The sequence below is a fragment of the Mustela nigripes genome, chromosome 6 (genome assembly GCF_022355385.1).
Source record: "Mustela nigripes isolate SB6536 chromosome 6, MUSNIG.SB6536, whole genome shotgun sequence".
NCBI classification, from domain to species: domain Eukaryota; kingdom Metazoa; phylum Chordata; class Mammalia; order Carnivora; family Mustelidae; genus Mustela; species Mustela nigripes.
Genome location: NC_081562.1, coordinates 166,554 through 183,244, shown reverse-complemented (window position 1 = coordinate 183,244; position 16,691 = coordinate 166,554). Strand labels below are relative to the sequence as shown.

At 61.9% G+C, this 16,691-nt stretch overlaps 2 protein-coding genes across 3 annotated transcripts in view; both read right to left on the bottom strand.

Moving 5' to 3' along the window:
• Positions 1–5,481: 5,481 nt before the first annotated feature.
• On the bottom strand, positions 5,482–13,754 carry CPT1B (carnitine palmitoyltransferase 1B). Its single transcript, XM_059401658.1, has 19 exons — positions 13,221–13,754; positions 12,579–12,738; positions 12,062–12,201; positions 11,604–11,781; positions 11,284–11,385; positions 10,961–11,098; positions 10,786–10,863; positions 9,887–9,994; positions 9,728–9,812; positions 8,982–9,177; positions 8,474–8,659; positions 8,273–8,378; positions 8,071–8,187; positions 7,580–7,744; positions 7,368–7,502; positions 7,135–7,287; positions 6,467–6,580; positions 5,960–6,052; positions 5,482–5,819 (listed from the first exon to the last, which is right to left on the bottom strand). Exons 2-19 carry the CDS (start codon positions 12,717–12,719, stop codon positions 5,736–5,738), a joined length of 2,319 nt encoding a protein of 772 aa, XP_059257641.1. The 5' UTR covers positions 12,720–12,738; positions 13,221–13,754; the 3' UTR covers positions 5,482–5,735.
• Positions 13,755–13,851: 97 nt separating this feature from the next.
• Positions 13,852–16,691, bottom strand: part of CHKB (choline kinase beta) — a 3,707-nt gene continuing 867 nt past the window's right edge. Inside the window, exons 2-11 of one of the 2 annotated variants that reach the window (XM_059401659.1) lie at positions 16,459–16,567; positions 16,092–16,205; positions 15,816–15,949; positions 15,452–15,547; positions 15,218–15,276; positions 15,054–15,135; positions 14,819–14,927; positions 14,573–14,676; positions 14,264–14,345; positions 13,852–14,113 (exon numbers count right to left, since the gene is read on the bottom strand). In XM_059401659.1, the coding sequence (XP_059257642.1) occupies positions 14,042–14,113; positions 14,264–14,345; positions 14,573–14,676; positions 14,819–14,927; positions 15,054–15,135; positions 15,218–15,276; positions 15,452–15,547; positions 15,816–15,949; positions 16,092–16,205; positions 16,459–16,567 (961 nt within the window). In that variant the 3' untranslated portion in view covers positions 13,852–14,041. Of the gene's footprint in view, positions 14,114–14,263; positions 14,346–14,572; positions 14,677–14,818; positions 14,928–15,053; positions 15,136–15,217; positions 15,277–15,451; positions 15,548–15,815; positions 15,950–16,091; positions 16,206–16,458; positions 16,568–16,691 lie in introns of those variants that run through there. The other variant, XM_059401660.1, reaches the window with a different exon arrangement.

Sequence of the window (16,691 nt, the reverse complement as noted above, 5' to 3'; positions counted from 1 at the left end):
CTCTCTCTCTCTGCCTGCCTCTCCATCTACTTGTGATTTCTCTCTGTCAAATAAATAAATAAAATATTTAAAAAAAAAAAAAGACCTTTTATTTGGGTGTCAGGTCTCAGTGAGTAACTGAGTAACAGTAGCAATGATAACAAGAATTCCAAGAATAAAGAATTAACAGAGCATTAGGCAAAATAGATAGGGCATGCAGATTCAGTTGAGACAGGTAGGAGAAACGGGCGATAAATGAGCGGATGATAGAGGGAAGGACTTCTCTTTTTTATTCTACAAAGGCAGAGACTTGCCTGACTTTAGGTTTATGTGAAAGAACTTAGTTGAACAGAGAAGGCTGAAAACAGAAGAAAGGGTGCGTGGTGATGGTGCATGGGCTGGGTTCAGACAGGAAGAAGGTCACTTTACCCTAGAAAGGGTAGGTAAGGTCCAGGTTCAGGCCTGAGGTCTCTGGCTCACCCACAAATGGCAATGAAAAGGTCCTTCTCCCACCAGACATTCTTGGTTTCAGGAGAATGAGATGGGTTTGGCAAAGCGGAGCACCTCCCTAGAGGCACCTGGATATGCAGCAGAGAAGCAGTGGTTGTGTGGCTGGGGACACATGGCTGCACAGCACCCTCAGGCTCTAGGGTAGCACAGAGAAAAGGGATGGCGTGTAGCTGGCTTGGGATTTTGAAATGAGTGTGGTGGGTGGGCAGAGTGAGGGCACAGGGAAGAGAGTGCATTAGGAGGCTGAAGGTGATGGGTGGGGACTAAGCAGAAGCAGGGAGCCATGCCGTTGGGGGCAGGCGGATGGGGATGGAGGTTGCGGCCAGGGTGATGCTGGGTTTCACAGGTGGGATGAGCAGATCCAGGGAGAGGGGATGAGCTGGGGTGGAGGAGGACCAGGGCGAGCAGCCCACGGCTTTCCTTCCTGATAGGGTCGCTGCAGGGGAGCAAGACCAGGATGGGAAGGAGGGGAGTCCAGTGCCCAAGCCCAGGGGAAGGAGAGCAGCAGCCGACTAATGGGGCGAGGAGAGCAGGGAGGACCGGTGAAGAAGCCCTTCGGGTGCGAAGGGCTGGAGGTCCCAGGGCTCCTGCGGCGTGGAGCCTCCAGAGGTGTGCAGGGCTCAGGGGCCTGGAGGCCTGCTCGTCGTCTCAGGGTCTTGCCTGGCCTGAAGCGTCTGGCAGAGCCTGGGGTCCCCCTGGCAATGGGAACTGGGAAAGGGCACGTGGGGCTCTCGGGTGGAGATTCTTTGCGAGGGGCCCACGCGAGGAGCAGCCCAGGAGGGGCGTGTGCGCGGGTGGCGGGGTCCTGGAGTCGGAGGAGGAGGCTGTGGCGTGTGCGGTGCCCCGCTCCAGGTGTGCGGGCAACAGCGAGGGCCAGGCCGTAGGAGAGTTCAGTCTGGAGCCGGCAGAGTAAGAGGTCTGGAGATTGGGGTGAGGGAACTGGGGTGAAAGCGGGTTTGGGAGGTGAGGAGATGGGGTGAGGCGGCCTGAGGGGGGGTGTTGGGGCGGGTCTGGGGGGCAAGGAGACTAGACTGAGGAGGGGTGTGGGAGGCGGGGAGACAGGGGTGAGGGGGTGGGGGAGGGGCTGGGGGAGGGGGCGTAGAGGCTGGGGCGAGGGTCGGGTGTGTGGGTGAGGGTGGGGTGTCGTGGCTGGGGCCTGGGGTGAGGAGGGGTGTGAGGGGAGAGGAGACGGGTGAGGGGATGTGGGGAGGCGAGGAGCCTGGGGTGAGGGGCAAGAATACTGGGGTGACGGGTAGAGGAGGAGGAGGCTGGGCTGAGGGGTTTTGGGGCGCGAGGAGACTGGGGTAAGAACGGGGTGTGGGGGGCAGGGGCTGGGGTGACAGGGGTGTGGGGGCGGCGAGCGGCCCGTGGCGAGGGGACGGGCGAGAGCGGGATACCGGGTGAGGCGGCGGGCACAGCTCGGGGACGTCGTGGCCCCGGGGGCGGGGGCAGGAGGCGCAGGGAGGGCCAGGGACCCGTGACGGGGCGGGCCTCGCTCACCTCAAGCACCGCCTGCGCTCCTCGCGTGGTGGTCCGCGACCCACTTGTGTGGTGGGGAGCACGCGGCCGAGCTGGTCACGGAACCCCGCCCCTTTCCGTTAGCAGACCCGCCCCCTGGAGATGATTTCTCGCCCTCATTGGCCAGTGTCCCGAGGCGGAAGGGGCTGGGCCGCAAACACGTGAGTGTGCCGCCCTCTGGCTGGTCCCGAGTCTCGGCCTCGAGGTCTCATTGGCTGGTCTCCAGAGCGGAAGGGGCGGGGTCGCCGCGGGGGCTCTTGCCCGAAGTAGGGGTGGCTGAGGCGGAGGGAGAGCGGAACTGAAGGGAGGGTCCCCTCGTGGACCTGCTGGTTGTGCTCTTCTCCGCGGTTCGCCGGCGCAAGGCCTTGCCCGCAGGGCCCGGGCCTCCTGACCACCGCGTCCCCAGTGTCCGGGACAGCACTTGGCCCAGCAGGTGCCAGGAGGCGTTCGTGCAGGCCCAGACGCTCTCCGTCTTGGCGACCACCGCGCCTGCCGACGTCGAGGCAGCTGTCCGCCCCCAGGGACCTGCGGCCGCCAGGAGAGCGCCCCGGCGGTCCCCGGGTTAGGGTCTCCCGGGCTGCCGGCTGCGGGAGCGGGAGGGCGCGGGCTGCTCGGGCGAATGACGGCCGCGGTGCGGGGGTCGCAGGGCAGGGACGTCCCCCCGCTCAGAGCCGTCCAGAGGGTGGACTTGAGCGGGCTTGGTTTGGGGGAGGGGAGGGCGGAAGGGGCGGGGTTGGGCCCGAGGGCGAAGCCGGGCCGGGCCGCGGGGCGGCGGGGGCGAAGCGGGTTCGGGAGCAGGGCTCCGGCTTCCGGTCCGGGGTCCGCGGCGCGGCGCAGCGCACGCGGTGGAGCCCGAGCGTCCGGCGCGGCCGTCCGCGTGGCTGCCGGAGCCGCTTCCTGCCGCGGCCCGGGACAGACGCGCCGGGACGAGCAGGTTCCGTGAAGCCGGTTCCGTGAAGCCGACGGCCGGCGCGTGGCCAAGCTTCCTTCCGGCTCTTCGGACGGCGGCTCGGCCTCGCGGGTGAGCCGGACGGCGGGGGCTCAGCCCGGCCTTCGCGGGGGCCGCTGCTCCCCGGCGTCTCCCGGCCGGACGGTGCCCCCCCCCCCCCCGCGCTGGGGGCCCGGGCCGGCGGGGGTGGTGCGGGCGCTCCGTGTCGCCCCAGGCCCAACCCCTTGGCCCGACCCCTTGCCCTCTTCCCCGGGAGCCCGCGGGGCCACCTGGGACCAGCCCGAGGCGGGCCTTTGGTCGGCGCCTGAGTCGTGGTGCGGGGCAGAGCCTTCCTCTCAGCCGGGCGCCGAGGCCCCCTTCTGCCGCGCTAAGCCGCGAGGGGGTCGCGAGGGGGTCGCGAGGGGGTCGCGAGGGGGTCGCGACGCGCCTGTTCCTCCCTCCCCTCCCCCGCCAGCCGCGACCCGCGCGGACGCGCCAACCCCGGGGCTGCAAGTAGCTTATGGCTCAGTGGGTTGTCGCTGAGGTTTTCGCCTTGGGTCGGCGTTATGGTTTCCCTTACCTTTTTTAACCAAGAAAAAATCCGATTAAGAAAAGAAAGAAAGAAAACCTTGAATTTCGGCATTAACGGAAAGCCAGCTTTTTGGAAGGCGCTGCTCACTGCCCTCCAAGGCTGGGGGGCTGGTGTGCCCAGAAGCCTACCAAACCCACGCAGCCCCCCAGGGTAGGTGACCCAGGTGTACCCTCTGTGGCCTGGCTGCGAAGAGGTTCTTGGGATTCCAAGAAAGTTCTGGTGCGGAACGGAACACTCTGGGGGCTGAGATTCCTAAGCTTCTCGCCGAGACTGAGAGGCCATCAGGAGCCTCTGCCCTGGGAGTCCCCTCACGGGCTCTCTTCCGAGCTGCTCTCGGAGCCTGCATCGTCTTAGTTTTCGGTTTCTGTTTGGAGGACTTTGAGCCGCAGCAATACCTCCTACAGGCACATCAAGCGCCGCGTGTAAAAATCTCATCTAACCACTCAAGCACCCAGAGCAGAAAATGGGAATTCTCTTCCATGCCTGTCAGGTGTCCGGACCTACACTGACCTTCTGCGTCCTGAGTCTCCTTTCGGGAGTGTAAGTCCCGTCATTTTTCCCAACCGCGCCCCCCGGCCACCCTGCCGAGAGGGACAGACAGGTCTCCTTGCTTCTGTCCTCACCCCCCCCCCCCACGTTGTTCTAATGTCATTCTGGTTGGCCAGAATGATCCCATGAAGATTTGGGGCAGACTAGATCACCCTCTGTTCACCTCAGTGGCTTCTCCCGTCATTCGTATAAGCCAGAGCCCGGCGTCTGAGGCGCTTGAGGCCCCGATCCACCTGTCCCCTCCTGCTCCCTGCGCTCCCTCCACACCAGGCCCAGCCCCTCTGGTTCTGTTCCTGCAGCCGGCACCTGCCCCCTGGAAGCTCTGGCCCTGGCTGTCCACTCTGAGCCCTCCCTCCCTCCCGGTCAGTCAGATAGCCCCGCTCAGGAAGTCTGCCTTCCCAACCCCGTCTGAGACTGCCACCCACCCCGCCATTGCTCCCGCCCATTACTTTTCTCCTTAGCACTTATTACCATCTGCCTTACCATATAATTTACTCATTCTTCTTGCTTAATGCCTGTCTTCCCACTAGACTCTACGCCCCAGGGGGAGGGACTGTGTTGGCCAGTTTTATTCACTGCTGTATGCCAGTGCCTAGCCGATCATAGCACTAAATAAGTACTAAGTGAATTATTCCAAAAGGCTGCTGGTTCCCATGCCAGCCTCTCCATCCCCTAATCCATGCCTGTTTGACCTAATAGTGAATTCCACACGGCAGGTGCCTTGCTCAGCACCGAATCCCCAGCACAGCGCTGAGTAGGGGGTGGGTGCGCAATCAATGGTAGTTCAGAAGAGAAGGCCCGGGACTGTATGAATTCATTCCCGGGGTCTTGGCAACAAGCAGAGTGCTGAGACCCGGATTCCCTCTCACATGCAGGAGTAGGAATTAAGTGCTTTCTTATACTTTCCAGGAAAAAATTTATGTTTACTTTTAATGTTATTTTAATGTAAAAAGTCAACCTGAGGGAAGGAGCAGGTGTTGCTCCAGATTATACTGTGTGTCCTCTCACAGACACGACCACTTGGTGTGTAGACTGAGGGCCTGGGATTCTAGCCCTTCCCTATGGCCAGGAGGTGGCCATGGGCCTCCACAGGGCTGTGCCCCAGCCCAGAGGTGTGCAGAGGGCATGACCGTTCATGGCAGCTGGCAGCTGGGACCTGGCAGCTGGGCCCCACTCTCTGGCAGACAAACAGAAGTGGCCCCAGGGAACAGGTGAAGGTTGTGAAACAAGAGTTTAGTCCAAGTGGGTGTACACGGTGGTGACCTCAGGAGAAACATGCATTGCAAAGTAGGTCACAAGCCTCTCAGTCTCCCAGCCCCATCTCCTCCCCCTGCTACCTCTCTGGTCTGAGCTTGGGCAGGGGAGGGCCTCCTAGTCCCCAAATAAAACAAAGGTACCTAAGAGCTAAGGGAGAATTACAGAGGCTTATCTTTATTAGCGTCTAGCAAGAAAAAAAAAGTCAAAATTCCCTCCCTGCTCCAACCCCACTTCTACCACCTGGGCCCTCAGGGAGCAGCGTCTGTTTCGGGAGTGCCTGCTGCCAGAGCTGTCCTTGGACGCTGGACACCTGTGCATGGCCACTCCTTAGGCCTGCGAGCCGACCACAGGCCCCTTCTTCCACAGTGTAGGGATGAAAGGGCAGCTGCATTTCTCCAGCCCTCAGCTGTCAGCCTTGCGAACTTGGAAAAGATCAGCGATGTCCAGCAGAGCTTGGCGGATGTGGTTCCCAAAGCGCTGGGCATTCTGTGGGAGCCAAGAGCTCAGACCAACCCTTCAGGTGAGGCCCTGTCCCTCTGTCCCCACAACCAAGGACTCTTCCCCAGCCAGAAAGGGCCCCAGGTGGTAGCCCTCCTCAGGCCTGAGCAGGAGCGGGAGAGACTCACTGTCTCTGAGCTTGAGAACTTGCTGGAGACGTGGAAGAAGATGGTGTTCTCGCCCGCAATCATGTAGGAAACCCCATAGCCATCATCTGCCACCTGAGAGCAGCACGAGGAGTAAAGAAGTAAACCAAACCTTGCAGATCGGAAAGCTGATGTCATGCTTGCTGTCCCCACAAGATGCCCAGGAAGGGGCCCCACCCCACATGCTGCATTTCCCCTGAGGTCAGGAACATTTCTGAGCAACAGTGTGAAAACCGAGGAGCTCTGCCTACTGCAGGTCCAGACACTACCAGGGTCCAGGATATTGTGTTTCTCTCAGGAGGTTCAAGCTCACTGCCTCTCTCCTGGGAGTGTCTTCAGTTCCGGGGTCGATAGCTACCCATTCTCTTTCTACGCAGGGCAAGCCCAGGGCTATGCTCCTGCCCCTGGTCTGACTTCAGGGCGCTGTACTCTCCACTGAGATCCCTGGGGCCCAGTTCTGCTCATCGACCTCCTTTCAAGGGCACTTACAGGGCCAAAGCCACCACCGGCACCCAGGTGTTTGGGGTACTTGTTCGGGTCAAACATACGGATCTGGAATTGAGCAGTCTGGCTGGTGGAGAGGCGCCAGGGTTCTGAGAGCACCTGTACCAGGGAGATCACAGCAGTGAGGCACCATGCGTGAAATGCCACGCACTCAGCACTCAACCTGCTGACTGGTGATGCCTGAGCACCTGCATGAGCACAAACTTCCTGACCACCGTCTGCCTCTACAGGTTCCCCCTCCCACTCCCTCCCCGTCTGTTCTCACCATGACAGCATTTGCACAAAACCCTTGAGGCCCACGTGACCTAACTGTCCCCCAGGCCTCCTCTCCTACTGGCCTGTCCCTCCCTCAGCTCTGCTCCCTCCCCTCCTGCTGCTGCTCTTTGTCTGGAGGCTCCCTCTGCCCAGCCTCATCCTGCAGCCTCTTTGCTTTTCCCAAAGTGCTGTCACCACCTGAGCGCCACCATAGTTGTATGTCCACCCTCATGAGAACCACCTACTGAGAAATAGGACCACAGGCCTGGAAGGGGTGTGGAGCAGGAAAGCTGGCTCCAGCCCTCAAGGGAAATTTCTGGGGATCTGGGTAGAGGATAGGCCGTGCCCCCGCAGGAGAGGCCATGGGGAGAGGGGACACACCCGTCAACAATGCTGACCTCAGCCAGGAAAGGGGAGTTGACCCCCAGGTACTTGGAGACCAGGTAAAGGCAGAAGAGGTGCCTGTCTATCCCACACCCTGTCATGGCCAGGCGGTACATGTTCTGGTGTTTCTTTGAAGCCTTCCGGAAGAGATCTTGGAGGTCTGCTTTCTGGGGAGCAGAAGCGGAACAATGAAGAGTAGCCCTGCCCCTCAAGGTGGGCAGGAGGTGGAGGGTTTGGGGGGGCTCACCATGTGGGACCCCTCCACCATGGCCTGAACAAAGGCCGTGGACTCGCTGGTACAGGAACGCACGGTCTCGGTCCGTCCCTCCCGGAACATCCTGGTCATGGAGGCTTCATAGGTCAGGCAGAACTTGCCCCTGTCCTGAGGAGCACAGAGGTGTGAATCTGGCAGGTGAGGCTGGTGCCACCCTGCCCCTTAGCAGCCGGCGGGGCTCCTACCCGGAAGTGGGCCAGCTGCAGGGCAATCTGCACAAAGGCGTCCGGGCTGGTTCGACACTTCTTGATGAGGCCTTTGCCAAACGGCAGGAACTGGAAGCAGTACAGCTCCACGTCGTCTGCCAGTGCCTTGGCCACCTGGTAGGAGCTCTCGATGATGGCCCGGCACTGCCAAGATACGGAAGGGTCAGCTGCGGGCAGAGCTCGCCAAGCAGCGAGGCTGGGCAGGTTTCAGTGAGCCTTCAACATCTTCAGACACAGAGGGCAACCTGAGGGGCCTCCATCCCCAGAGGCCACGCTGGGCTTTGTGGGAAGAGGGAGGCTCCGTGGACGAGTCTCACGCCTCACGTCTTTCACGAACTGATGGTCCCAGGATCGCTGTTCTCTGCGTGGCCAGTCTGGACTCTGAGAAGCTCCCACCCCATGCCCCTGAGAGCGTCCCAGGTACTTGCCACTCTCACATGCTCCTCCCTGTCCCCTCTTGGCCTGCACACCTGCTCAGGAATGTCCCACTGCAGCCGCTGGGGAGCCATAAGCATGGGGTTCGGCTTGCCCAGGCAGTGCCCGGTCTCTGTGTAGCCCAGGTGGAAGGTGTCAGTGCCCAGGACAAACTGCAGGGAGAAGATCAGGCTGAGAAGCCACCCTCACACCCCGCACCCAGCCTGCCCGGCAGGACCCCCTCTGAGGGCCCATTACCTCCCAGAGGTGCCCTATGATAGGTGCGTCTGCCCACGCGTGTTCCGAGTTGAGGCCCAGCTGGCCGTTCTTGAAGGCGATGATAGTGAAAGACTTGTCAAACCACCTGCAGGAAAGGAGGCGGGAGATGCGGGGCGGTGGGGGGCAGCGCCAAGACAGGGGGAAGGAGCGGGGGCCTTCTGCGGGGCTGGGGTGCCACACCTGTTGTAGCAGTTGCCGTGTAGCAGGGCCTTGCCGTAGAGGCTGAGGCTGGCCTCATCTTCGGGGTCATAGTGGGGAGACTCCTCGTCCAGGGCCACGAAGAAAGCAGCACGCTCGATAGCATCCAGAGCGGCCTTGTTCTTGCCAGAGCTGAAGAAGGCCTGGCGTGCCTGTGCCCACTCCGCTCTGGGGGCACAAGGGCAGGGTGAGTGTGGGGTCACCGGGCGGCGGCGAAGGACACCTCTCAGGACGCGGCAGGGCCCGGGACCGGGGCTCCCAGGCTGTCCTGGCAGATGTCCCTGTCCTCCACACACTCCCACCCAGCCCCCGCCCAGTCGCATGTGGCTAGATGCGCCGTCTGCCGTGCCCGCCATCCTCCTCACTACGGAGGGGCCTGGCTTGGGCAGAGGGCACCCTGCCAGCACGTGCCTCCCTCAGTCATGCCCGTGGCCCCAAGTTCCAGGGTGGCATGCAGGAACAAGCTCCTCTTCTCATGGGGCTCCGGTACCTTCCCCCTGCAGTGAGGGCTGCCAGCTTTTCCTCCCCAGGCTGAGGTGGGGAGGGGTCGTCCAGGATCCTCTGGAACTGCATCTCTAGGTCGCAAGGCTTGAGCAGCTGGGAGCCCTCGTAGAGCCACACCTTGAAGAAGCGGCCCTTGTGGTAGACAGCCACGTGCCTGCTGTCCGAGAGGTGCTGCAGCAGGTCTGGGACAGAGCGGCAGGAAGGCTGAGGCAGGGCACACCTCCCGGCTCCCACTGCCCCCCAGGCCCCCTGTAGGCCTCCGTCTGGGCTTTCCTTTCCCAGCAGTGGAAGTGCTGGCACCAAGCCAGGCCCTGTGCTGGGCGTTCCCATCTGTCTTGCTTAATGCCAACAGTCCCATAAAGCACGTCCCAGAGGAGGAGGCCGACGCTCCGGGAAGCACACACACTGTCCCCGTGTCAGGAAGCAGGCCCTCGGCAAGCAGCCTCTCCTACTCCACTGGCTGTGAAGGGCTCCTGGAAAGCTCCGCTCCTCCCGCGACCCCTTCTTCAGACCACCTACCCCTGCCCTGGAAGGTCCTGGGGAGCAGAGGCTCTGTTCTGGGCCCTGCTGGTCACAAATCAAGTATTTTTTCCAGTTCCGTGACCCTGAGATGCTCGGGACGCTTGGTGACGGGCGCACAGATAGAAGGGTCAGCCACGTGAGGCGCAGACCTGGGAGGGAGGGGCCTCCGTCCCGACAGCCCCACCTCGGGCCCCTGGCGGTGGCCAGTACCTGAATCCTTGCCCGGGATCCGAGTAGTGTTGAACATCCTCTCCATCTGGGAGGAGCACATGGGTACAATGCCCTGCGCCATCACCTGGGAGGAAGGCCCGGCACGGCTCAGACTCAGGCCTCCTCTCCCTGCTGTGCCCTCGACCCCACACAACTCACAGGCTTGATTTCTTCCCGGTCCAGTTTACGGCGATACATGATCATAGCATGGACGACGTTTCCCAGGCGGGCTGCCTGTATGTTTGTATTCTGGATGAACACGAAGTCCTGCAGAGAGAGAGCGCAGAGCCCGCACGGGGTGTGACAGAGATGCGCAGCAGCACCTCTCCGTCCTGGTGTCACCTGGGTCTCCCCGCCTAGGGACCTGAGGGGTCCTGATCCCTTTCCCCGGTCCGTCCTGCACACGTGGTCAGGGTGTACTGCCAGAGGTGAGATGCATAGCTGGTCACGCCATCTCTCTGCCCAGCTTGAATCTTTGGAGCTGCTTTCTCCTAGCCTATTTTCTTTGGTCGTGTTTTGTTTATTTTGCATTGAGCACAGAGTTTCTACCACTGAAAAACAGTTTAAAACCTCCGTCACGGGCAAGCTGTACTAAGTGGTTGGGACGACAGCTCTGTGCAGGCGCGTGACTCGGAATGTGTTTTGGGCAGTGGGAGAGGAGGGGCCTGCTGTGCAGACTGGTGGCTGTGCTGAGGCCTGTGCTGGGAGCAGAAGGGCTGGTCATGTGTGTCAGGGGGAAGACCGTGACCTCGTGAGCTCTAAGAGAGGCAGCTCGGGATCCGCACAGTAACATAACAGGAAGGCGCAACGCAGGAAGTTCCCAGTGATGGTGTCAGGACAGCTGGGAACCTGTGGCTGGGAGACCGGTGGGAAAACCAAGGCAGGAAGGGAGAGAGCCTGGGCTGGTGAGGGCAGCGAGCCCGAGGGACTCTGACAGGGATAGTTCAGGCTGTGGGTCTATTGGACTCCCCAGATCCTCAGGACCCTTGCTGCCCTGAAACTGCTTCCCGACTATTCCAGATCTCCCCCATCTTCCCTGCCCCCAGGCCCACCCGCACCATGACGTAGTAGTTGCTGTTCACCACCAGGGGCGCCCTGCTCCTCAGGTACACGTACTCTTCCCACCAGTCACTCACCTGCAAGAGGAAAGGAAGAGTTAGTGCTGGGGCAGAGGGCAGGGGACAGATGCCCCTGACACAAGAGGGGTGAGGATAAGCCAAGGAGGGGACTCACATAGTTAGTTGCCCACCATGACTTGAGGACCAGGTACTTCTGCAGCCTGGGGGCAGTCTTCTCCTGAAAGTCCTTGGCCAGCGTCTCCATTCGGTAGTATTCCGCATCATCCAACAAGGGCCGCACAGATTCCAGGTACTGTCCAGCCAAGTCATTGTCAGCGTGGGGGCCAAACGGCAATGACTGCTTCTGTCCTGACTCTCTGCCAACCCAGCCCCATTTCTCTCAACCTCGCTCTTTGCAAGGGACAGTCCCTTAGTTTGGCGAAGTCCTCTGAGTCCAGCCTAGCCTGCCCAACGGGGATGTTTGATTCAGGCCCTTACCCGCTGAATTGTGGCCGGCACACTGGGCACGGGAAGCTTGGGCAGGGATGTCTGGAAGCTGTAGAGCATGGGCCGCCGGCTGGACAGAAGACGGACACAGATCTGGGCATACGGAGCAGAGAATGTTTCTGGTGAAAACCAGGGGAAGGAAACAAATTACAAACCCTTGAGGAGCTGGGCCCCTGACCCTCAGAACCAGGACAAACCTATGCACCAGGCACCAGTGCCCTGCCTGCCTCTTCCCTCCAGTTTAGAACCCCAAATGAGGCCCCTAGAGTCTCCAACCAGTTGCCTGAACCCATCCACTGGCTTCTGCTCACAGCCCAGACTTTGGTGAAGTGGCTGGTCTGGCCATGCATCTCGAACATCCAGCCATGGTAAGAAAGAAGCAGTTTCAGGGTTTGGCGGAAGAAGAAGATGCCCGTCATCCAGACGCCCGTGGAGAAGACGACCATGCTGAGAAGTGCCCGGGTCTGTGGGGTCTGGTAGGGGCCACATCTGTCAGAGAAGGGATAGGGCTGCAGGGAATCCACTTGAGGTCAGCCTTAGGAAAATTCTGACTTCAGTTTTGATGGTTGTGAACCAGCTTGGAGAAGGCATGGATGACCATTCTCCGGCACACTCCTGTCTGAATGCATTACATTACCAACTCGGATAATGGTGGCCCCCGGGGAGGGCTGCCCCTAGGACCTCCAGTGGCTGGTATCCTGAATGTGCCCAGCTCAAGAACCCTGGCCTTGGAGGCTGCCCAGCCCTCTCTTGTCACCCTTCTTCTTACCCCTCAGGGAGGCACCTCTGGATATAGCAGACCAGCCCCATGGAGATATCCACCTTGCAGTAGGAAGAACCCACTGTTGCCATGACGACAACCAGCCAGCTGGTGGGGCTGCCAGGGTACACACCCCTAAGGATGCCATTCTGTGGGGCAGAAACAGGCACACTTACAGCAGAAATGACGGTGGGCCCCTGTGAGGTCCTGGTCTTTGCCTGGGAGGCCACCTCCCTCCCTCACCTGCTGTGCTCATCCCTCCTTCAGGTCTGGTCTTCCCCTCCTCCGCCTGCAGCGCTCACTCACTCACTGGGTCCCACTGCTACTCCTTGCCCATCTCCCCTCCACACCTTGAGCACCTCTCTGGTTTCTGCACTGCTACAGCCTGCCGCCCAGCCAAACTGCCAGCCAAGGTGGAGGTGGAAGGTCTTGACAATGGGGCAGCAGCTGACACCTGGCCTCTGCCTTCGGGAAAACTCGATCCTGCAGCTGCTGGGAGGAAGAAGCCAGAACCACCCCCGCCCACCTTGATGCGAATCAGGCGTTTCTTCCAGGAGTTGATCCCGGACAAGTAGATGTGTTTTAGGGCCTCCCGACTGAGCCGGAAGTCGACCCCATCTGGGGTCACAGTGAACTGGAAGGCCACGGCCTGGTGCGCTTCCGCCATCCCGGAGGTTGGCCTTCACCTGGGAGGGGGCAGGGCAGGAGGGTGCGCGGGCGGACTTCGGCTGGCCCCGCCCCCAGCCGCCCTCCGCCTCGAGGGCCCCCGAGCCCCCGCCGCGCCCCCGCCCCCGCCCTCGGCCGCGATACACCAGCGGCCGCCCCAGGCCCGCCGCCCGCTTCGGCCCGGCCCCGGCCCCGGCCCCGGCCGCGGCTCCGTAGCGCGACCAACGGCCGCGGAACCCTCGCGCCCGCGTTCCGGGCGTGCTCCGTCCGCCACGGTGGGGCAGCGGTCGGGAAGAGGGCCGAGCCAGGAAATCTTCAGAAGCCCGGAGGACAGTGAAGGGCTGCCTCCGGGTTGGGGCGAGACGCGCCCCTGAAAGCAGAGTTGATCTGGGGCGAGGCAGACAACCCAACTGCAAGGGACCCCGCGCCGTCCGCGCCCCCTGCTCTGGTCTAGGCTTCTGAGCCCCACGGGCGGCCCCGTGTTGCCCCCCACTCCACTCACAGCTTGGGTTCGCTCCTGTCCGCGTGTGGGGCCAGTCGCTCTGGCCCGTGTCCCCATGTCCTTCAGGCCTGGCCATCCCTGCCCCGCCCTCACCGGGAACCTGACACCCACTCCCAAATTTGGGTTGAGAAAACGGATGTGGGGCGGCAACCAGAGTCCCCTCCTCTCTGTGGTGGGAATCTGGAGTGGGGGCGGGCCGGGTTTCGGCAAGCTGAGATTGCTCAGAGGTCTGGGACCTGGGGGGGGCCCAAAGGGTCTCACGTGAGGATGGCCGCATTGGCGCTAAAAATAGCTGAATGTAGGGAAAAGGTCATCCGAGTGTCAGCTGCGCTGCCCGTCCCCTGATCTCCAGTGCTCCGGGTTGGGCAGCCCCAGCCCAGTGCCCTCTTTGTACCCGCATTACCTCCTAGCCCGCCACCCAAATCGTTCTAGTGTGTGTCACTTCTAAGCTGGGGCCGGGAGGGGGAGGGCAGGGGGCTCCAGCTGCCACAGTGGACCCTTAACGCCTCCCCAGCCCAGAGCACCCGAGAGCCACCCTTCCCAGAGAAAACAAGGCTCACAGCAGCGATCACGCCTGTGAGTGTGTGGCACTCCCTGCTGGTACTTTCTGCAGCAGGGCTAGGACCGGGTGTGAAGGAAGAAGCTTGTTTATTGTCTCAAGGTACACAGCCAGGGGCTCTCTCCCACCATCTGCCTGCGGTGGAGACAGGCGGGCCATCCTCAGGCCCAGGCTTGCTCCAGGCTCAGCCCAGTCCCCAGAGCCTCCCTCCAAGGTCCTGCCCCGGAGGCTCCCGGAACAATCGGAGTTGGGGGCTGGAGAGTCAGGATGAGGGGAAGCCGCTCAGTTGTCCTTTCTGCTGGAAGTAGAACTGGAAGCGAGACTGGGCATACTCCTAGGGAAGGAAACCCCCCAGAAGACCTGTGAGAAGGCTTGAGACTAGCACCTGCCTCCCCCCCCATGTCTGCCCACAGATTTCCTGGGCAACATGAGGCCCCTGCTGTTCCCCCTCCTCCCACCTAACTCAGCCATCTGGGTCACTTACCAAGTAACCGAATTCTATGGTGGACATAGATGCCTGGAGGATAGACCAGAGGCCCCAGAAGAAATGGGACGCCAGAGCATATCTAAGGAGGGCAGGACAGACAGGGGTGCCGAGCATACTTGGCATCACCTGGATCTCGTTCCTCAGGCTGGTCAAGCCCCAAAGCTCAAACTTCTCCCCCACTGCCTTAATGCCAACACGGTCCTGACTCTTCCGCTCTGCCCCCTCCTGCAGTCCCAGAAGCCGGCCTGCCAGCCTCCTCCTCAGCCCCTCTTCCCCTGCACTCCGTGCTGCCCCGTCTCTCCTCACCGATTAGCCTCTACCAGCAAATCTTCTTCCAGTTTCCTCTGGTCCTCTTGGGAGATGGTCTCACCTTTCTTGACCTCTGCCAGGTAATGGCGAATAAAATGGAGCTGAGGTTGACAGACAGAGTCAGACCATGGGGAGACTGCGGAACATTTCCCAGTGAACACCCTTCCCCACCATTCTTCCCAGACCTCACCTTCCTCCTCCCTCACAGGCCAGGTCCCGCTCCCCAGCCTCCGGTCCACATACCTGCTGCCCCCGGGTGGGGTAGTCTGCAGGCTGCGCTTTGTAGAAAGGCCACTCCTCGTGAGTGTAATCATAAACCCACTCACAAAAATGGTTCCCAATGTCAAAGCCCCTGGGGGAAGAAGGTGGACACTCAGTCCCAAATACCCTGGGCAGCTGGGATGCAGAGAGGAAGGCCTAGTCTGCTTTCCAGGCTGTTGTGGGAGCAGAGCCACGGAGGCCATCCTCTTACCCTCACCTGTAGTTGTAACTGCTGTACTCAAAGTCGACCAGCATGAGTCTGTCAGTGGTTCCTGGCTCTGAGAGCAACAAGATGTTCCCTGGGAAAACGGGGTGGAGTTCCAGTGACTCCAGGGCCCTCTGGCCCCCCTCTCCTTAGGGGATGCCGGTGCTCTCTCCTACCTTCCTGGACATCATTGTGGCAGAAAACCACGGGTGATGGGGTGGAGTCTAGCAACTTCCTGTAGGAGAACAGGGGGCATGGGTCCTGAGCAGGAGTGACCAGAGGAGGGCCAGTCACCCCGTGGGCCAGGCCCTGAGCCCGCCCTCAGTAAATACTGGGGAGGTTCCTCAGTCGGTGCCTAGCACTGGTTCCTGCGCTGCGCTGTGCTGCTCTCCTACCCTGCCGTCCCTCACCTGAGGTTGCCCATCTCATCCTTCAGGCTGTAGGTCTCCAGCAGGTTCATCTGCGGGAGGCCAGTCGGGGGCAGGTCCTGGATCTGCTTGAGGTACCTGAAGTCCGAAGAAGAAGACATGCTCCGTCTGTTATCCCTTCCTATTTCCCCAGGCCGGGCTGTCCTACCCGTTTTCCGGTCACTGGAGGGCTTGTCTGCCTTACTCGGACGCCTGTTCTGTGTCAGAGTCCCGCGCTAGACACTGGGACACCTGATCCACTCAGCGGGACAGTCACCGACACATTCAGCTGCAGCCCAGGGTAGCATCGGGCAGGATCAGGGCTCAGAACAGGTGTGCAAGGGCCCTGAGGCGGCTCCGGACTCACCGTTCCATGGTCCCAAACAGCCAGTGGGGCTCCTTAGTGAACGGCATCTCCATGCCATGGAACCGGGCCATCTTCGTGGCGATTTCTGCTGACAGCACTGGCTCTCGGAGCTCACAGGTTTTCAGTGGCCGGCTCTGCACCCAGGAACCTATCAGGGTGGTGAGGGGGCTGGGGCAGGAGGGGGAAGGGGTGGGGAACGGAGGTGGGGGGGATGTCAGGGTCTGGGGGCAGGAGGTGCCTCGGGGAGGTCAGGGCCGGGCCGGGCTGGGCTCCTACTGGGATGTACTGTTCCAGCCGGCCCTCTGGGAAGACTCCGTAGAGCTGCGGCCCGAGCGACCGCTCTGCCAGGATGGCGAACATCACACTTTCGAGGACCAAGGAGTCCACGCCCTGCAGGAAGATGGACAGCCACGGGGCAGAGTCACGCGGGGCCGGAGGCCAACCCAGGAGCGTCTGCTCTGACCTCCCAGCACCGCCCCGCCTGCTCCACCGCCTGGAGACGCCCGCGCCAGGCTCCCGCGGAGCCAAGCCCCTGAGCCCCGGGGCCTCCGCGGCCCCGGCGGCGCGACGGGGCGACGGCCACCCGCCAGGCGGGAGGGCAGGCCCCGACGCCGGCGCCACGGCGGCCCTCGTCCGTCCTCACCTGCAGGATGGCCCCGTACAGCCGCAGCAGCACCTCCCGGGGCTCCCTGCCCACGCTGGGCAGCTGGTCCGGCAGCGAGCAGCGGAAGAGCAGGTTACTGAGGCCTCCGCTGCGGACCCACAGCGGCGTGCGCTCAGCCGGCGGCCGGCGGCACCTGCCCCCGCGTCCGCCCCGGGGCGGGCCTCCCCGCCGCCCCCCGCCCCGCGCGCGCCCCCCGCCCCGCGCGCGCCCCC